General features: G+C 38.4%; 1 protein-coding gene across 1 annotated transcript in view; it reads right to left on the reverse strand.

The window, feature by feature from the left end:
* Positions 1–15,525: 15,525 nt before the first annotated feature.
* myo15aa (myosin XVAa) overlaps positions 15,526–22,794 on the reverse strand; it is a 131,735-nt gene continuing 124,466 nt past the window's right edge. Inside the window, exons 62-64 of the mRNA XM_051933481.1 lie at positions 21,185–21,318; positions 20,740–20,880; positions 15,526–17,026 (exon numbers count right to left, since the gene is read on the reverse strand). Of these exons, the coding sequence (XP_051789441.1) occupies positions 16,925–17,026; positions 20,740–20,880; positions 21,185–21,318 (377 nt within the window). The 3' untranslated portion in view covers positions 15,526–16,924. The remainder of the gene's footprint in view (positions 17,027–20,739; positions 20,881–21,184; positions 21,319–22,794) is intronic.

A 22,794-nucleotide genomic window follows, 5' to 3' on the forward strand; every position in this document is an offset into this window, starting at 1 on the left:
CAGCTTAGCATGACAATTGGTGATCCCGCCCTACAAACTTGATGATTGGCTATCACTTGCACATCTCCCGCCAATTTCCTTGCAAGTGGCAAAATGATTGGCTAGAATGCCGTCGAAGTCAGGCGTGCGAAACATATAATTAGCATAGTGTGGTTGCAGTACATACACTAGCGGGGCCTTCCCTAGCAAGGCTGGCCTTTGAACTGCCTTTGCTTAAAAATACTTGACAGCTAAAGGTAAATTGACAAACACATTTCATAGGTAAAGTTAACAAATGTGTTATCAGTTGCGTCGGAAGTTAAAATTAATTAAACATCAACATCACCATTTAGGCCAGCCCTGGTTCCTAATACGTGACAGGAGCGGCGTGCCACAGGGCTGCCTAGTCAAACCGGGGAAAGGTAAATAAGCCGACAGCTTGGTCACGTGCTTTAGCGTGGCTGTTGAATTAATGTTTGACAGATCTATAAGACGGGAAATACTGTATACCTCGCCGAAACTAACCACGTGTGTTAAAGGCTTTGCACGTTTGCATCGGTAATTTCTTGTACGGTAAGAAAAGTAAAAAACAGTGGTACATCATCACAATGTGGAGTTTACACTAAATAACTTTCGTTTGTTTTTTCTTTCAAGCCTTTACTGTTGAAATAAATAATACAGATACAGCAATCGAGAACAAACGACAAATAGATCAATCGCCATAGGCACAATTAAAGATATTGCAGAAAAACAAAATGCTATAGTTTTTAAAGCTTTACAGGTTTTGAAAGTAAATTGTTCTAACATTTTTTCTAACCTATGCAATACAAACTATAATAATGGCACACATATACAAAATGAAAATAAAATACCTAGAAGCTTCAGGCAGAGTATGAAATATAAAAAGTACAAATTTAAAAGCGGGGCGGGTGGGGGGTTGTAGAAGTAAATCAACAAAAGAGCAATCGACTTGATATTTTCGTCTTTATGAAGTGCAGGGATAAGCAGAATTGACACAGTTCCTTATGAAAGACAATATCAGCGGTTTAACTTTAATAAAGCTAGTTATACGTATAATAATAGTAAAGTAATGATTGCTAGGGTGGAGAAAAGAAGAGCTGCTCAGGAAGCAGCAAGTGCATCAACCTCCGAGCAAAACCAATGCTAAACGTACGGAGAAAGAGGATGAAGACTAGGAATGTTCAAGTCAAGTGTATTCACGGCACGTTATCATGCAGTGCGCCATTGCTGGTATATCAATAAAATATTTTTCCAGATTTCTGTATTTGGAAGTTTGAGGCCAGTAAAGTTGTGCCCATCCACTAAAAGCTTAGGGTGACATGGAGTTGAACTTAAAAGTATTTTGTGGTGTTTCATAGGATATCCGTACTATTGACTTGGGCATTGCTTTAATGACAATGTTAAAACTGTTTTTGGTCAATTGGTATGCTACATTTCAAACAGAAATCTTCCCATAACATCAAGTTTCCTCTCTGATCTAGAAAATGCATCACATACAATATCCCCTTCTCCAACAAATTCTTATTAAACAGTGATTTTTATCTACTTGTCACATTTCGGCAGTTCTATAGAGGAATGTTGTGAGGCGGTAAGGTGAATATTGGAGGTAATGAAATGCACGTGAGGAAAAAAAAGAGAAAATGGTATTGCAATGTGCAGTGTGCATCAAGTATCTTTCATTTGTTATTAACTAATATATAAATACTGCATATATAACTTGGTCTTTTGTGGACAATCCAGTTACTGTATGAAGTTATGTTTTTCTTCTACTGCACTTCCTAAGTGAAGTCATTTAATTTAATTCTTTAATTAGATAGTAGTGTCAGATTATTAATTGCTGCTGCAGTAGCTGTGAATTACCGTGCATGCTTCTGGACAGGGCTGTGGAGTCGGTACATAAAACCTTTTACTCTGACTCTGAAACCTCTATTTCTGGTACCACTGACTCCTCTATTTGTATTTAGACTAATTTATTTACTATGTTGATTGAAAGCACACAACATACGAAATACAAGGCACTTCATCACTGCCTGTGTGACTCATCAGGTTATTTTATAATGCTCTAACCTGTTAAAATCGGGTTTAAAGGCCATCGCAATGTTGTGGCTTACAAATACTGAGTAGCATTAAACATAAAACAAAACTTACAAAATTGGTCTCCCCTAGACTTTCTCATATACTCAGATATGGGGATGGATATTTAAGGAGTAAACTGCAAGACAAGGATTATATTTTTATATTATGTACATTAAAGAACCATCAACAACAAATCAAATCAAATTAATAATATATTGAATAATTATTGTAAAAGTAAAATTGAATAAATTGGACTCTGCAGCTGCATGGATAAAAAGAAACAAATCGAGTATGTGTTCAGGTAAAGTACCACTTCTGGTTAGCGGAAATAGTCCAAAAGTTGATAGAAGTCTATGTTTTGTACTTAATACTTGTATGCAAAATTTGGTTGCCCTAAGTGAAAGAATAATTTATCATGTTTACACACACGCACACACACACAGACACAATTCCATAAATGGTATTTTCGGACTCAGGGTGGTCTAAAACATCAAAATCTCAAAATTGAATTTTTGGAGGATTACAATACTTTCCCTATACTTCGTATATGCGAAAGTCAGGGAGGTCCAAAACATCGAGATTCATCAGAATTTCGACATTGAATCTTTGGACGACTACAATACTTTCCCTATACTTCATATACGAGAAAGTAAAAATGAAGTTATATTTTTATCAAGAGTTTGGAAGAAAAAATATTTTAATCAGTATATTTGAAATTGAGAATTTTAATACATTATATTACAATTTACACTTAGTCAGAGACAGAGTCATTACCCTTTCACTGACTCAGATTCCAGTAATCCAATAATTGCTTGCAATTCCATGAGTCTCACTCCAACTCCACAGTCCTGGTTCAGGGCAGGAAAGGGAATGAGAGGGTTTCTATGTTTTCTTTCTGAGTCTGAGAGTTTGAATAAATCCTAAGTATTGCTGTTTATTGGACTCTGTGCTCTTGTTGTTTTCCAGTCCAGTTAACCTCAGGTTGCACAGCATACTTACAGTGGTGGTAGAAGTGGGATTCCTGGGCAAGGGCGACCCTTGCAGATATCTAAAGGCATTCTCACCTCAAACCCATGTGTCAGGAAGTATGGGGTATATCCATTACTAGCATGTGTTGAGCAACGTGAGCTAAAAATCATCTCACTTAATAAAGCAAGACAGCAATGCCATCTGTCCTTGGGTTACATGGTGACGTACATGTCTTTTTAATACGCATATGATGACAAAGTAGTCTTAGTGGGTCTGACTGAAACCACCTTCCCTGGTCACTGAATTATATTTCTGGTACTCCTTATTCATAAATATAATGATCAAATAGGCATTGTACTATTGTAGACTTTTGATCAGGGAGAACATAAAGATTAACACATTTTGTAAAGTAGTCCTCCAGTACAAGCATATGGTGATTACCTTTGAAGTCACGGGCAGCTCCAGAAGGTCAGCTGCAGTCCTTTGAAATGGACGAACAGTAGGACCACCTCTCATGGGTGCTTAATGTTTGGTCACCGGGGATTTTCATCTTTGATAGGCTTAGCATTACTTTCTCCAGTTGTGTTGTCCCTGTGCATGTTTGGCAAGTAGCGCACTTCCAGAGCCTGATTAAACACATAACAGCATGAAAGGTGACCAGATAGATGTACACCATGCAGATATTCCAGGACTGCTGTAACTAAATAATTGGGGACACCTACTTGGACCCATTATGTTTGCATATCTAGGGCCAGTGCTGGCTCTGCCATATAGACAAACTAGAGTGTTGCCTGTGGTGGCAAAGTTTTGGCAGGGGATCATTTTGTTGACTGTAATAGACTAAGCTGTTGGTGTCAGGAGGGGATGGCACCCAGGCCCTGATTTTCTGTGCAGCTATTGCCACCCCTGTGCTCTTTGATCTGACATCTTTTTGTCTAAAGCAATTTCTATAGGAACTCTTGCAGTTTTTCTTAATATTATACATGCTCAATATGAATGCCTTATGTTATATGGCATACGTCAATCCTGTAGACCAAAGATCCTCAAGTTTGGTCCTGGAAGACCATAGTGGCTGTAGGTCACATTCTTAAATTAGAAGCAAGTTAACACTGCTGAAGTCAGTTATTACTCAAGCAACATTCTTATGCTTTATCTTTAGTTAACTTGGGAAGCACGATGGTGCAGTGGTAGCGCTTCTGCTTCACAGTATGGAGACCTGGGTTTGTGACCTTGGTTCTGCCTGTGTGGAGTTTGCATGTTCTCCCTGTGTCTGCATGGGTTTCCTCCAGGTTCTCTGGTTTCCTCTCTCTGTTCAAAGACATGCAGATTAGGAGAACTGGTGATACTAACTTGACTTTTAAGATTCCCTTAATTGATTTCTTTCGTCTTAAACAGCCACATTCTCTCTTTTTTATTGCTTCTTATTTTCGTAACCTGCTGTCAAATAACAATGACACGAAACAATCAGTTCACCATTTAACTTGCTCTCATCTACACCTGTGTGTGTTTTCATCATGCAGTATCTATTTGGGTAAAATATAGAAAGGAATGGAAGGAAAAAAGTGAAGAACTGAGATTTACTACTCTGCTCCAAGCCACAATTCACAATTCACCCTCGGAATGGAATATCTACAATCTAAGAATAACTTGGTGTTGTAGTATAAAAGAGATATAATTAAGAAACACATTCTGTTATTAGCCGTTATTGGCTTCTAATTAAAAAAATTGGGTTGGAACAAAAACATACTGCCACTGTGGCCCTCTAGGACTGAACCTGAGGAACCCTGCTGTAGTCTAAAACATCACAGACCCTTTGTAGCACATCAGGCTGACATGACAGGCACAATGTATTCCATAACCTCCTCAGGTGCCAAAATGTATTTATAAATTAGGGATAACTGTACAGTTTGCTGTTGACTACATGTTTGTATGATACTTAGTTACTAAGTAATGTATTTTGAAAGGGTTCAATCATTTTTGAATCACCCTGTATAAAAGACTTAAAGGCTACTGTTACAGTGCATCTGGAAAGTATTCACAGCACATCACTTTTTCCACATTTTGTTATGTTACAGCCTTATTCCAAAATGGATTAAATTCATTTTTTTCCTCAGAATTCTACACACAACACCCCATAATGACAACATGAAAAAAGTTTACTTGAGATTTTTGCAAATTTATTAAAAATAAAAAAATTGAGAAAGCACATGTACATAAGTATTCACAGCCTTTGCCGTGAAGCTCAAAATTGAGCTCAGGTGCATCCTGTTTCCCCTGATCATCCTTGAGATGTTTCTGCAGCTTAATTGGAGTCCACCTGTGGTAAATTCAGTTGACTGGACATGATTTGGAAAGGCACACACCTGTCTATATAAGGTCCCACAGTTGACAGTTCATGTCAGAGCACAAACCAAGCATGAAGTCAAAGGAATTGTCTGTAGACCTCCGAGACAGGATTATCTCGAGGCACATATCTGGGGAAGGTTACAGAAAAATTTCTGCGGCTTTGAAGGTCCCAATGAGCACAGTGGCCTCCATCATCCGTAAGTGGAAGAAGTTCGAAACCACCAGGACTTTTCCTAGAGCTGGCCGGCCATCTAAACTGAGTGATCGGGGGAGAAGGGCCTTAGTCAAGGAGGTGACCAAGAACCCGATGGTCACTCTGTCAGAGCTCCAGAGGTCCTCTGTGGAGAGAGGAGAACCTTCCAGAAGGACAACCATCTCTGCAGCAATCCACCAATCAGGCCTGTATGGTAGAGTGGCCAGACGGAAGCCACTCCTTAGTAAAAGGCACATGGCAGCCCGCCTGGAGTTTGCCAAAAGGCACCTGAAGGACTCTCAGACCATGAGAAAGAAAATTCTCTGGTCTGATGAGACAAAGATTGAACTCTTTGGTGTGAATGCCAGGCGTCACGTTTGGAGGAAACCTGGCACCATCCCTGCAGTGAAGCATGGTGGGGGCAGCATCATGCTGTGGGGATGTTTTTCAGCGGCAGGAACTGGGAGACTAGTCAGGATAAAGGGAAAGATGACTGCAGCAATGTACAGAGACCTCCTGGATGAAAACCTGCTCCAGAGCGCTCTTGACCTCAGACTGGGACGACAGTTCATCTTTCAGAAGGACAACGACCCTAAGCACACAGCCAAGATATCAAAGGAGTGGCTTCAGGACAACTCTGTGAATGTCCTTGAGCGGCCCAGCCAGAGCCCAGACTTGAATCCGATTGAACATCTCTGGAGAGATCTTAAAATGGCTGTGCACCGACGCTTCCCATCCAACCTGATGGAGCTTGAGAGGTGCTGCAAAGAGGAATGGGCGAAACTGGCCAAGGATAGGTGTGCCAAGCTTGTGGCATCACATTCAAAAAGACTTGAGGCTGTAATTGCTGCCAAAGGTACATCGACAAAGTATTGAGCAAAGGCTGTGAATACTTATGTACATGGGATTTCTCAGTTTTTTTATTTTTAATAAATTTGCAAAAACCTGAAGTAAACTTTTTTCATGTTGTCATTATGGGGTGTTGTGTGTAGAATTCTGAGGGAAAAAATGAATTTAATCCATTTTGGAATAAGGCTGTAACATAACAAAATATGGAAAAAGTGATGCGCTGTGAATACACTGTGTATGCCAAACACACATTTTAAGGTCTTAGAAGGTTTTGCACACTGACATTTACCAGTTAAAAAGTTTCTTTTGGTTTGTGCTGAACTTCCCCTCATTTGGTCACATCCCTGAGCAATGTTGTCTTAAAGAGCTCTCTGTGTTGTGTTGCCATGTACTATATACGCTCACCGGCCACTTTATTAAGTACATCTGTCAACTGCTTGTTAATGCAAATCTCTTATTAGCCAATCAATCACATGACAGCAACTCAATGCATTTCAGCCTGTAGACACTGTCAAGACAACCTGCTGAAGTTCAAACCGAGCATCAGAATGGAGCAGAAATATGATGTAAATGACTTTGAACATGACATAGCCGTTGGTGCCAGACAGGCTGATCTAAGTATTTCAGAAACTGTTGATCTACTGGGATCTTCATGCACAGCCATCTTTAGTATTTACAGAGAATGGTCCGAAAAGGGAGATATCCAGTGAGAAGCTGTTCTCTGGATGACAATGCCTTGTTGATGTCAGAGGTCAGAGGAGAATGGCCAGACTGGTTCAAACTAATAGAAAGGTAACAGTAACTCAAATAACCACTCGTTATAACTGAGGTATGCAGAAGAGCATCTGTGAACATACAACATGTTGAACCTTGAAGCAGATGGTCTACAGCAGCAGGAGACCACATTGGGTGTCACTCCTGTCAGCTAAAAACAGGTAACTAAGGCTACAATTTGCACGGGCTCTCCAAAATTGGACAAATAAATATTGGAAAAATGTTACCTGGTCTGATGAGTCTCAATTTCTGCTGCGACATTCGGATGGTAGGGTCAGAATTTGGTGTCAACAACATGAATGCATGGATCCATCCTGCCTTGTATGGTTTAGGCTGCTGGTGGTGGTGTAATGGCACACTTTGTGCCCCTTAGTACCAAATGAGCATTGTTTACAAGCCACAGCCTACCTGAATATTGTTGCTGACCATGTCCATCCTTTTATGACTGCAGTTTACCCATCTTCTGATGGCTACTTCCAACAGGATACACCATGCACCATGTCACAAAGCTCAGATCATCTCAAACTGGTTTGTTGAACTTGACATGAGTTTACTGTACTCACATGGCCTCCGGAGTCATGAAAACTCCATCCAATAGAACACCTTTGAGATGTGATGGAACGGGAGGTTCGCATCATGGATGTGCAACTGTGTGATGCTACCATGTCAGTATGGACCAAAATCCCAGGGGAATGTTTCTAGCACCTTGTTGAATCTGTGCCACAAAGAATTACAGCAGATCTGAAGGTTAAATGGGGTCCACCCAGGTACTAGCAAAATATACCTAATAAAGTAGACGGCTGCCTCTGTGGTATGCATGTAGATCCCAATTCCCTAGTGCAGTGACAGGGGCACTGTGCTGAAAAAATGGAGCTGTCCTTCAAATGAGATGTAAACTGAAGTCCTGACTCTGTGTGGTCATAAAAGATCCCTGGGAATCCTTTGAAAGAGTAGGTTGCCCCCTGGTGCCCTTATGAAATTACCCATAACAGTCTTGTCCATTCTGGCCCCCTAATCACCCACTGTCCCTTATCTCTCTTGCCCCATTGCCACCTAATAGCTAATGTGTGATGAGCATCCTGGTGCAAGAATGGCTGTTGTCACATCATCCAGGTTAATGCTAATGCTAATAAAGTACTTTAGTAGCTAGAAAAATGTTATGTAAATGTAATTAATTATTAATTAATTCACATATTGACTGATGAAATGGGGCTATAGAGGCCCACTTTTGTATTTCACAATGTAGTGTCCAAGCACTGCTTCAGTGTGGTACTTTGAACCACCATTTTTAAAAGTCTCTATTAGGAGCACACATTTTGCATTTTAAATAAGTTTTGAGTTTGCAGTATAAAATGAATGCACTAGAAGAGCGACTCTTAGCCTGTTTCCTACTGTGACTGTCTTTCTGATGAGTTTCACTATAATGTGAGTGTGACTCTGGCCTCAGTACTACTTGAAAATCCCATGCTAAATTAAGCAGAGGTTTGGATTTCAATTATAGACATTTGAGACATCATAATGTGTTTTAAACTTTAACTGATCAATGAATGTTTATGGACAGTGTGCTGTTTGTTTAGTGGAACTGCTTTACTGCCATACATCACAAAGACAACAGAATCCCATTTAAAAAATGATATAAAATACATACAATAACTTGCACTTCAGTTGTTTGGCTAGTTAAAGTGAGTACCTGTGCATGGGTTACCCTTCAGTAGGTTTAGAGGGTCATTATTGTCACGTGTATGGAGTGAACTGGTGTTCAGTCCATAGCAAGTTTCTGCTACCCTCAAGAACTGTACATATTGCTTTCTGTACTATCTCAAAAAAGGAAATTGTATTTTTTTAATTGAGAGAGAACCAGGAGATGAAAGTGAGACAAGATTTGTGCCAGTTTTGTTAGTGGAAGGTCAATATGATCTTTTTGCCAGAGCATGTGTTTATAGCGTGTTCCCACACCCACCACACAATAAATCACCTGGATTGGGACCTGAGTGCAGTGAGTCAACCTCAGCACCACACAGGAACAGTGTTGAGTTTTTTTTATGGTAAAGCTAAACCTAGTAATTAAAGTTGGAGAGAACAACACAAAATTCATAAAACTGTAAGTCAAAGACATCTTTTTTCGTCAGAGTCAAAATGTGATCATAAAACAAGAGCGAGGATTCATTAACTGGAAAATAATCAATAAAGTTTTTAGTACAGAGGTTCGAGGGTAAACTTGCATAAAATATGGATGCTCAAGCCAACCTTTAAACCCTTGACTTAACAAGGTCAGGATCACAACTTCTGTGAACACCCCCTAAGCAACGGGAGGAGGCCACATGGCAATAAGGTCCACAGAAAATGTGGTGCCCGAGAGAAAGACTAAATGATGTTGCAGAAAAATCTGAATATTTTTAAAATTTGTTAGGGTGCATGAAATACAAAAACAACCCTCAGATTTGGAATCTCTGTATGTCAACCATATCATCGGTTTACAATTATCCAGAAACTCTGCTAGAATATTTCCACACTACCCTGAAGTGGGAAAAAATGATTTTGGAAAATGGAGGGTGAAATTATTTTTGGCATTTCACATGCCAGTATGATACATTTTTAACCACTATTTTGAAAAGTGTTCAGCATGCTGTTCATTATGTTGTTTTTTTTTGGGTAACTACCTTTTTGATAGAGTTCCTAATAATCTGATACAGTCCAAGCGCACAATATATGATTGCTGGAGTTGAGTACAACTGCCTGGCTATTTATAAACTACCACAAGTATTTGTAAGTAGAATCTGCGGAGTCATGTGCACTGGCACTAGTCAGAATAGCTGAGTAGGTTCTCCAAAGTGCCAGCTAGTATAATTTTCTTAAAATATTAACTGATGCCTAGTGATTGGAAAGGCTTTTGGCATAAACGGCATAACAGCACACTGACGGATAGAATTGCTGGTTGTTGAAAATGTTGCTTGTAAAGGGCTTCAATTAATTTGTGGTGTATTTATGCATAGGATTTAATTCAGGTCATTCTTTTTAAAATTATCTATCTATCTATCTATCTATCTATCTATCTATCTATCTATCTATCTATCTATCTATCTATCTATCTATCTATCTATCTATCTATCTATCTATCTATCTAGTGCTTTTCATATTAATTAGTCTTGTTATTGCATGTGTGGGTCTCGAATTTTTTATGGGGAAGGATTTAAGAGCTGCATGTTTCCTTCTGTCATCTGAAAAAAGAAGACTATAACCTAGAATAATCATGAATCTGCTCCTTCAAGTCTGACATGCTTAATACTGACTGAGACAAGATTGTTGACGGTCTGTGACCAGGAGCCTCATGTATAAAAGGTGTTTATGCACAAAAATGTTGTGTATGCCTGTTTCCTCGCACACTTTGAGATGTATAAAAACTAAACTTGGTGCAAAGCCATGCACATTTTCACAGTAGATCCCTAACCTACGGATGCACTTTTCTGCTCAGTTTTGCAAACTGGAGGCACCCAGTGTCAAAGCGGTGCTACTGTTTCTGTGTCGTTTACCTTTCTTTTTCATATTCGCATCAATGACACAGGATTTATCAAATACATTATAAAAACATCAGCTCCGTACAGTCGCAGGTGCTTTTTCCAACTAGTGCAGCAAAAGGTAAGTAGTTCTTTTAAAGATAGCAATTCACTAGCAAAGAGCCATGTAAAGAGAAGAGAATCGATCCGTTGTGACCCTCAGGGCCAATGCTACAGTATAGAGGTACCTTCAGAGAATGAATTTGCTTATGTAAATAGAAAGCATTTCAACCCTCTTAATGTGCAGCTCTATAGTCCACAAAGTGTGTTGCATTGTGCAAGCATGCAGCCTGCTGCATAATGTGACACATAATCGTGGCTTGCCTGTACCTGAAGAGATACAGTATGATAAACCTGACCCTGACCCTCCAAATGAGTAGTCAAAGCGTTGACAGCGTTACAACTTTGTTTGAATGTAATTAACAGAATGTAAAAACAGGTAATCAGAAGCAGTATTTATGTTTAAACCAATTCATTTAAATTGTAGTCAATATCACTTATTACAGCCTTTATATTCCTTAGTTCATTGGGCACATCTCTTACAGCATCCACTATTGCATTTTGTGACTCCAGAACAGCGTTTTAGGCGTGTGCACATACATTAAATTTCACATTCATTGGGATTTGTAAAGGGGAAATGTGTGGAACCTGGCTTATGCACAGTTTTCTGCATCTGGATTTTTTGTGCATACGCACATTTCTGTTTTTGTCCATACGCCATGTTTTAATGTAAAATCTACACATGGAGTTATAAATGATGCCCCAGTACTTGATGAAGAGGCTTTTCTTTTATAACTATCTTGTCTGATGTTCCATTTAACCTCTCAATGACTGCTCAGGCATCCCGAATAAAGCTGGAAATGAGAAACTGCTACTCAGGACTGAGTAAAGTCAGTTGAGGTGGTTTGTGCACTAAGTGAAACATACCCACATATCAGAGGGGTACTGGACACCTAGAGAATGCAGAAGGGGCTGTATCTCTAACATGTGATGAAGGTTCCGGAGACTGTTACTCTGAAAAGTGGTGAAATGATCCACTCTGTTACCAACACTCTAATGATGACACATCCTGACCATAGAATACTGGTGACTTCAACCAGGGGAACTTTAAAAGGAACATATTTCTATCAGCATGTTCCATTTGTGGGCACACCATGCTAGACCTGCACTGTCCAAACGTTAATGCCTGTAAACGTAACTACATTTTACACCTAACTACAAGTCTGTTACCATACGGCCACAACTCTCTAATTATCCAAGCCAGAAGTTCTTGTGTGTGTTTGGGGGGGGGGGGGGGGGGGGGGGGGGGGGGTTGTTTAATATTTATATTTTTGTACAGGTTCTGTAAAGTTTTAATTTCCACTTGGAGGCAAATAAAGTATTATTTATCTGTCTATCTAGTGTGCCCTACAGTGCATAGACAAATGGATCTGTAAATCTGATAAACTTTCCATTTTGTACTAGTGATGGGAATCAATTCTGAAATTGTAGTTATTCTGGTAATTACTCCATTACTTTCTGTATGGTGGGGCAGAAGCAGGTTCTCCTGATTTTTCAGAAGAATCTGTAACATCAGGTCACACAGTTGGTCTGCTGAGTGATTATGGCAAACTCCCTTAGTGTGAATTCCTGGGGATGCAAATGCATTTGGAGTACCAGAAGAATATTTTCATGGTCCCTAGTTCGTTAGCTAATTGAACACACATAGGTGGTTTGACTTAGAAGTAAACTGAGATGAGTACACTGCCCCTTTAAAAATGCACTCGTGAAGCAAAGTATGCTTGGCTTGTAGCCAGGTTGGGGTGTTAATAAGGGCAAGGCAGAAGACTGCAGAGTTACTTGTGTCATTTTTTTATTTTACCTTAATGGTAACATCCATTTAATAAAATAATGTATTCTTCAGACTTGTAATAAAGCTTTCACAACTATGATTCCCTCTTATACTCTTTACAGAACTTTTCTATTTGGAATAACAACTTTAAAGGCAAAGATAATTATAGGAATTACATCAATGCTTAAAGATAGTGCTATAACCCATGACAGCTAATGGCAGTAAATAACAGTCTAGGAACTGTGGCTCATTTAGTCCACTTTAAAATGTAAATATGACAGTGGTCCTGTTTAAGCAGGCTATGTACACTCTGGTGTGAGGCTTGATTATTTTACATTAACTATATACTCTATTCTTGTGTGCTTTATAATGGTGCACTCGATAAAATTCACTGCCCATATATGTATATGTATACTGTATGTACAGTATGTATGTATGTTTGTATCTGATTTCCTTATGCTGTTTGTCTTTTCTCCAATCCAAGGTTGGTTCCTGCCTCGCACATCAGACTCCTTGCAACCCTGTAATGGAAAAAGCAGGTTCAGAAAATTGATGAATGTCTTTCCTGTGCTGAAAAGACTGCTACTAAAAATAAGAAAAACAAACATTGACTGGCTAAACCACCCAACACAATGACAATTTCTTAAAGGGCATCGAAGGTTTCAATATTTTATATTTATATTATACAATATTTTAAAAATATCACATAAAATCAATTGCAGTGAGTACAGCATTTGTTTTGCAGAGTGCTAATCTTTAATCTTTAAGCTAATGCTGGCTTTGTATAATAGAAGGGTCAGAACACCAGAGCTTATTTTTTTTAAGATGCTGCATTTTCAAATGAGCAGGCTTCATACGAAGAATATAGTAAGGAGGAACATCTGAAACCATTATTACCAACTTTTTAAAAACTCTACCAGTTTTAGCAAAATCAGAAGAATGTACTGCTAAAGAAAAAAGTCAAGCATAATATATTTATATATTTATTTTTGCCTCAAGGGAAAACTAAATACTGTATAAGGTTCCATATTTGATTTGTTTATATATGTCATAAACTAGCTCAGTCTACGAAAAATCACGGACTACTGGTCTAGCAGTTAAATCTCAGTGAAAAAGCTAAGCTTCCTTTAATTGTAGCAAAACAGTTTTGACTTGGAATCATGCTGGGCCAAAAGAAATCAGCTTATACTATATACATTACAATTCATATAAAAGGTCAAAATATCATCCTGTTACATCTCAGCCTCTTATCCCTGCAATATTTTGAAAATTTTATGTAAGTCATAGCAAACCCTGCTTGTAAGCACCTAGCAGACCTACTGACAACAGAAGGGAGAAATGGTTTTTAGTGCTGAATCATCAGGTTATGCTTTTTATTTCTCTGAAGCCTCTATGCCTGGTTCCACTGACTCCAAAAAACAGCACAAGGTGGACGGCCACCTGGGGGATTATCTGTGTTGCTTTGAGTGTCCAGCTTACCTGAACTGAAACCAGTTAAAAATGTCTTGGCTACACTACACGCCTAAGCCTGTTAGTACACTAGAAGAGACTTTAATGTGCTACCTGAGAGGCAGGCATGATCTGCTTTTGTCATTTGAAGACAGTTATTAAAGTCAGTCTTAAAATTAGCCTCTGACATCATAAAGCAAGGACTATATGCACAAATGCACACTGTTTTACGTAATTTAATAATGGTCTGAAAAATCTGCTTACCTTACAAATGTAAATGTTGACAGTTTTTTCTTCCAAGAACTGAGAATTTGAGTGCCTTCTTTTGAACTGCCAAGGACTGAGTGTTTTTTATTATTTCAATAAAGGAATTAGCACCCATTTTGCTCAGTGCTGTATTAGGATGTCAGAAACTAACTTTAAAGCTAATTGGTTGATGCAAATGATAATACTGAAAAGAAACACAACCCTTAAGTAGTTTTAGGAGCTACAAAATTCCAGTGCATTCAAACGGTGCTGGGTGTGAGACAGAAGAAAATGTCTTCTCTGACTGGAGGATTTTAGCTTTAACTGAAAAGGCAGAACATCTGCAAGCTTTCAGTATGGGCTAAACGTTCCTCTATTATAGACTAACCTGAAGAATACAAGGAGGCTGTCAACTCTGTATGGTTTCTTTGTGTGTGTGTGCTCCCTAATTCCTGCCATACATACTGTATGGTACAAGCCAAAACGCTGTAAGACCCAACATGTGTTATTACTGGATTTGTTTATATAGGATAGATGGCATTATTTAAATGGTGACTCTGCAATCACCACTTGTCATTATCCCTTTAGGGAATGTCATTGTGACTTTTAAGATTTGGAAAAAAAAATCTCTCCCTAAAATGTAGGGCACATTTAACAATTTTATGTAGTCAATAAAAAAAGAAAACACATCAATCACATTCAATGGGACTATTTTTATTATTCAGAAAAAAAACCAAAAAAACAAAACTCAAGGTAAAAAAGATCTTCAAATAGTTTTTACAAAAATAATTATTTTTAATATCTGATGCATCAAACAGTGTTTGGGGGATATTAAGCATAAGTCTTGTACAACGACACCGGAGCAATTCTTAAGATAGAAAATACATGCGAGAAAGCTGTTGCTGTGCAAATAAAAACCAGAAGTCCACATATAATTAATATAAGGGAATGGGTACATACCCTGAAATATTCTGTAAATAAATATAAAGAATATCTCTTTTGTTTATTAATACAGTTGAAATTTAATAATTACAGGCATTATACAAGCACTGCCCAACCCTCACTAATAAAGGACAAAAATCCAGAATTTCTGGAATGGCAGAAATTCAAGTGCTGCAAAGCCTCCAATATCTTTCATATAGTACATACTTCAAATTACTTTTCTGATCAACAAAACTGAATGTCGGTGGTGTATGGGGCTAAAGTGAAATCTGTGTTTGGATTTGCAAAGATGAAAGGAACAGAGCTTTGGTACCTCACTATGTTAATTTGCTGGAGAGATTTGAATATGGTGTCTGTTTTTATGGAGACTTAGTTCCCAAAAAATCTTAAAAGAAATACTTTTTTCTTCGAAATTGATGATAAGTGTCAGAGGCTCTTCTAGTATCCTCATAAAATACCACTGTATGAAATTTGGTAGAAAAACTATTTTCAAAATCATATTTTGGAACTCCTAAAACATTGTTGAGAATGTGTCCAATTGGAGGAGGTTAAAGGGACCTAACTAAAGTCGACCTGCTGGACGCGAGGTGTAGTGGTCAGTTATAGAGGAGGTAACCTGTCTGTGTCTTCCTCCCAAAACCCGATTCTACCTACTAACCCACCAGTGTGTATAAGGTCTGCAATGACAATCAAGGACTGTCTCTTGACGAGATGGGAACAACTGCATCTGTAATCTCAACCAATAAATTCAACCACAGCCATTTCAGTTGATTGAAAACAGATTTTTTAACTTGGATTATAAAGCATCCCACCATTTTGCTTTCTTCGGTTAATTGCTGATTCCAGTTTTTATCTGGGATAAGTACAAAAAAATCAAGACAATTATCTACTCTAAAATGTTTACTAATTTGCCTTCAACTTTTTTCTTTTGTTTTAACAACACACCTTTCCCCACTACAACATTCATAGTCTGTGAAAATAATGAACTAAGTATCTGGCATTAAACCTAAACTTTTACTAACGATGATCAGATCAGTTATAAAGAAAATAAGCAGTATATTCACTAATTAGAAATGTCCTGTTAGGAATAAATGAACTTTAAAAATTGCTTTTTTACATAAAAAATAAAGTACTAAAGTACCAAATTTGGCATTGTCATCTAAGGCTTTTTCTATATATAATATCTCTATCTCTTACTGTGTTTAGTTTATAAAATCTCTTCTTGAAAGAATTAGACCCGAATGATCCCAATAGGCATGAGTGTTCTCTGAACTTTTTGCACTGTCCAAAGAGAAGACAATAAATAAGCACAATGTAAAAATTACAGTTTAAAGAGCAGTGCAGACATAAGTACCTACCAGGTGTGTACTTACAAACTAGAAATTCACCTGAATTATTGGCTCCCCTGCAAAGGTTTATCCCAGCCGATAATAAACCCAGCTGTGGCCCTACTGGCTGCCATACTCATTTCTTCACAGGGCTGACATTGTGCTGTTTTCACACACAAGATACTTGACTTGGAGCTCCAGTGGGCTGGTATAACACCTTCTACTGTAGGTGTGTTTGAAGCACATCACAAAAAATTGTGATGCTGCCCTACATAAGGCCTCATGCATTTGGCTTGGAAAATCATTTCCTCAGATAATTCTACTTCATAGGCATCCAGAAGATTATGGCTGAGATGTGTGCCTCTGCTTAAAGCAATGTGATTTCGCTTGGGGGGAGGGTCAGTCGCTTCTCACGGGCAGACAAAAGGTTTTCCATGTGCATAGCAATGACACGGCACAACTCCAGTCCCTGTAGTGTTAATAGAAATAAAAAAAAATAATAAGTATGGTCATTTCTTTAAATTGCATATTCATTCATACATTGAAATCTTTGTTCTTTTTCCTACAATATTCCTAATGAGCAATTAAGCATAATACATTTTCTATTTCAACTAATATTTCTATGGCTGCCTTAGTATTTATCTTATGCCTTTGTAAATGGTGGGTCTCTGCTTCATGTAAAAATGTAGTCATAAAGATCTATCAAGCTCGTTTAGTTATCTCATAGCTAGTCATCAAAATGGCTTATCCCGCGATCCTTTCAAAACCATCAGATTTTTTGATTCAACCACAAGTCAGTGACCTTTTCCGTGAAAAAGTGCTTTCCCAAATCCACTCTGAATGCACTTCTCCTTAGTTCCTTCTAGTTGCTTGTACATATGTAACTTGGTAGTTAATTAAAATAATTCTCGTGGATCAGATTTACAGTTATCATAGGTTTTTGAAGACCCTTGTGGAGATTTCTTTCTTTAAGACTAAAGAGGTTCAGTTTCTCTCATCTGTTGGAGTAGGATGTTCCTTTCAGTCCACTCAGAAACATTTACCTATTCACCTACTGATTTCGATAATGTTTTTGTGAGAAGTGCTTCCTGATTTCTTTTCTCAATGCACTTCCGCATAGTTTCCACTAGGTGTCCCTAAGTGTGTGATTCCCCTATTGTGTTTTACTACCACAAGAACTTGCTTTCCAGAAAAAATGAGTTCCTATATGATGTAGGCCCTGGGCCACTTTTGTGTGTTGTGTTCATACCACACAACAGGAACTGTAACCTTTATGCGAAATATGTGATGTACAAAGAAGAGGGATGTGGTGGAACCCCCAGGGGACCAGTGGCCCCAACCCAAACCCTGCCTCCATGGGGGAGTTTATTGCTTTGATGTGGTGCACGGAGTAACACATCAGGGAGGCAGCTATGAAGAGTGATGCAGTGTGAAGTGCAGTGTCCCATCTTCTCCAATAAGATGGGTGCCAGTGGTCAAAACAATCAACACAGTTCATTGCCCAAGCCCCATCCATTGTAGTTCCTGCTTGAAAAAAGAAAAAGTACATTCCCTGAAGGGGGAGCTAAAAATCAAATACAGAGAACTACAAATGGCTCGAGTTCCTGAAGTGGGAAAACATCATATGTCCATTCATCCAGAGCTGGATTAAAGCTAACTGATGGCTTAGGTACAGCCCAACAATGTGGCCTTTCCATTTCTTACCTGACAAGACATAAAGACTAAGTAAGTGCTAAAGGTGAAATAAAAGATAAAAGACTTACCTCAACTATGTGATAAGTGAAATAATAAAGTTAAGTGCTTCAGGGTCCATTACACAAATCATCTGATCGTTAAATGCTAGCCAGACCCAACTGTGTTTATACTTGATGGAAATAATAATTTTATGCCATGTGCCAGAAACAAATGTGATATCTGATGGCACTTTCAAACCAGATAGTCACTCATCACTCTAAAGCAGGGGTGGGCAAAGTCAGTCCTGGAGGGACGCAGTGGCCACAGGTTTTTGTTCCAACCCAGTTGCTTAATTAGAAAACAATCCTTGCCAATAATTACATTTCATGGCTTATTAGTGCTTTAACTCTGCTATGTCAAGTCATTCTCATATCCTAGATTTTTTTTCCATTCTAAGGATATCATCCAAATACTTTGAAGTGTAAAATGGACGGGTAATTCTCAATCCTTCACTTTTTTCTCTTCTCTTTCCTTCCAAGTATTTAATTAAACCAAATAGTGCACGATAAATACACACAGGTGTAAAGGGTAACAAGCAAAATGGATAACTGCTGGTTTCTTTTGTCATTTGCATCTTATTGTTAATAAGGAGCAATTAAAAACCGAGAATGCAGCTGTTTAAGACTTAAATAAGCAATAAGGGTTCAGAATCTTAATGAGGGAGATAACTAAAATGAAGCAGAAGTGTTTTTAGAGCAATAAGTGCTTCTTATTAAGCAATTGGGTTGGAACAAAAACCTGCAGCCACTGCGGCCCTCCAGGAATGACTTTGCCCACCCCTGCTCTAAAGGAAACTTTTTTTTAACAATGCAGATTAAAGGCGAACATGGCAGATAAGGACAATTACAAAAAATATGAAGTTGAGTGTAGCAGTGAAAAAGGACTGCCCTATGGTGCTCTCAAAAGGGATAAATATATATATGTAAATGTGTGTGTTTCATATACTGCATGACTTCCAGTTCACACTCCCTCATCCAAATGATATCTCATAGCTTTTAAAAATTTAAGAAGAAAATATAATGAAATGAGTATGTACTTATAAAAATTGGAATGTTTAAAAAAGACCACAGGGCTAATCCTTCAAAATCTTCTTTGGTATGGCTTGGTTATTAATGCTACATTGCTTTAATTAAGTCTGTATCAAAAACTTGCATGCTGATATTAATACTGAAATTAAATACAAAATTCTCATAAATTAGTAAATATTTATTAGACAAAGTTACCCAGTGAACATTTAATGAATTCTTCTATTGTTATGCATGCACTTCCATGCTTCTCTACCTTGGCCCGTGCCAGGGTACGGTTTTCCAGACTAGTGAGATCATTTTGCTTCGGTGGATGATGGACTGAGACCATTGAACTGAGAGGTCTAACATGGCTAACTGCCTTCACATTTTCTGTTCCAACATCATTACCAGCATCCTCCAGCTTCATCAGCACCAACGATAACAATCACTGGTTATTTTTTTTAGTTTTGTCACCATTAATTTTAAGCCACTGATGAGAATTTATAAATCGATCAGCTGTATTAATTGTGTGTGTGTGTTTGGGTCTTGTTGTTAATGCATCGTCAAGGAATGCTCAAACAGGAAAATACTTAATTAAAAAAAAAAGTTTGACATAATCTGTTGGTTGTAAGATCATAATGGATTCATAGACTACAATGAAGGAGACTTTTGAATTAAATGCATTTTACTCATTCAGATGTTAATTTTTAAAGCTTATGCCCTTTTCATTTTTTCCTGATACAGTATATCGGTTGCTTTTGTTTCACAGATCTTTATAAAGTGTGGTGAGGTGCAAGTTGGAGCTCTTTACTCTAATGCCTCCACTGAATGTCAGACAGTCATAAATCTAGGTCATGTCAACCACTGAACATTATCTTTACTATATTAAGAACAATATCAAAATCCAATTGGCTCTATTACTCAAAATCACATGAAATAAAAACACAGCTTCATGCAAAATGGAAAAAGGCTATGCGCATGGCTATGGAGTACAACAGGGTACACAGTTAAGCCATGTAACTAAGCAGACAGCCAGGCACATAACCCAGCTGGCTCATGGCTAAGGCACACCAATGGGTCCACATTTGAATTTTATATAAATTCAAACTGGGCCCCCGTTAAGTCATGTAACTGGGTATACAGCTAAGTCACATTGTAAGCAGAATGAGTTATTCATTAAGCTGAGCTCATGTTTAAGTTACTTAACTGGACCTACTGTATATTTAAGTCAAATAACTGGAATATGGCCAAGAAAAAAAAAAAAACTAGGTCCAGAACTGAGACTCATAATTGATTATCAACCATTGGTTAAGTCATGTACCTAGCACCAGATTTACATCACATCCACTTGAACCAAAGTTTACTACACATAACTGGGCCCCTTGGTTAAGTTATGTAACTGGGCCATTTCTAAACCACATAGTTGTATTTTTTCCAGTACCTGCTCAAGTTGAAGTTGTGTAATCTGCTGCGACATCAAGTCTCCCAGCATTATCTCCACATATGGAAAGCTAGATCCTGCTGTGGGCCTCTGGGTGCGGGTGGATTGGACTTCTTTAAGGGGAAAGTTCACAAACAGCTCCTAAATAAACACATACTGCTTTAGTTATTTGCCATTGTACACAAAAACACATTTAGGCATCATCATTGCATTTAGTGAAGACTCGATTTACTTTGCCACATACATTCAGAAAGTTTATAGAAGCAAATTCTAAGAATATGACTGTGAGGAAAGCAAAGAAGAGCCAGCTAATAAAATAGCAATCTATGGCAATAAAGTCACATCAGCATCATACATAAGATTAAGCTGAAGAATGGGGAGAGAGGGAGGCAAACATGACATTGTGGAATTAGCTGCACCACAGACAAACTCTTGACCCACTCACATGTGTTTCTTTGCTGAGGAAATTCAGCCCATTCTGGTTTACTGCCAGAATACAGGGGGCGAGGACAGAACTGTTGCTACTGCTCTGAATATAGAAGAAGGAAGATCCGAACATTGGGAACGCACTCACCAGACCTGGATGGAAGCAATACACAAGGATTAATAATTTACTGTGAGGCTGGGGTGTGCAGGCACCACACTAGGCAATTAATAATTCTACTGTGCTTAAACTTAGAGTAGCAGACTGAGAACTAGTTGTGAAAATACATAGAAAGCTAATCAATCAATATTTACTGAATTTACCAGCTGCCACAGATTACACCACAACAACACGCTTCACAAAGGACTGCAAAATGCAACTAAAACAAATATGTGGTACTTCTTTAGTTAAGAAGGAACACTCCAGACATTGTGTTAAAGAGGATTAATTACTGTATTCATTAACAGATACAGAAAATAATTGTAAATAAGGTTGTGATTATCATACAAAATGGTCAGAGTGAATATGCTGTCGTAGTCAGAGAAGAGCTAAGAGTTTTTCCAATCAAGCAAGGCAGTGCATCAAATATAAAATGTTTACTAGTAAAAATGAGGACAACAGGAAGGGAGGTAGTCAGCTGTACATGAACTTTTTAATAGTACCTTAATGTCATTATGTCTGAGCAATATTTATGTGTGAAGTGTCTCTTTTTTTGAGGTGTTATGTATGTAGAGAAGAACGTACAGTATAGAAGTGAATGCTTAATATCCTTTTTATTTTCACATCTCATTCACATATATTTTGGCACACATACTTCCATCATCTTAACTGTCTGCCTCCTGGATTTACTTTGAAGCTTGCTTTAACAATTATTTTCTTCCCTACTCAAGCATGAGACACATCTAAATTAAATAAGAATTTAATCTTTGACTTTTTTCTCCTGCCGTTTGATTGATCTTACAAGCTTAATGTTGTCCATCCATCCATCCATTCTCCAACCCGCTGAATCCGAACACAGGGTCACGGGGGTCTGCTGGAGCCAATCCCAGCCAACACAGGGCACAAGGCAGGAAACAATCCTGGGCAGGGTGCCATCCCACCGCAGGACACACACAAACACACCCACACACCAAGCACACACTAGGGCCAATTTAGAATCGCCAATCCACCTAACCTGCATGTCTTTGGACTGTGGGAGGAAACCCACGCAGACACGGGGAGAACATGCAAACTCCACGCAGGGAGGACCCGGGAATCGAACCCAGGTCCCCAGATCTCCCAACTGCGAGGCAGCAGCGCTACCCACTGCGCCACCGTGCCGCCAGCTTAATGTTGTTTTAATTAAAATTTATCTTCAGGATGATCATTTAAACTTTGTTTCTTCTAAAATAAAATGCTATATTCTGGACATACTAGCCACTCTGGTGTAGACTATCCTAAGAGTAAGACGTGAAAGACATGAAAGATAGAAACTGAGCTTGTTAACACACACACACGGCACACAAACTCTTATAGTAACCAATCTCCTTGACAAGATCACTCGTGAGACTCCCAACAACAAAAAAAATAAAAATAAATCAAAATCCACTAGAGGGTACTGTATGACTTTAAAATAACATGACATACTCGGA

This window comes from Erpetoichthys calabaricus, chromosome 11 (assembly GCF_900747795.2).
Source record: "Erpetoichthys calabaricus chromosome 11, fErpCal1.3, whole genome shotgun sequence".
Lineage (NCBI taxonomy): Eukaryota > Metazoa > Chordata > Cladistia > Polypteriformes > Polypteridae > Erpetoichthys > Erpetoichthys calabaricus.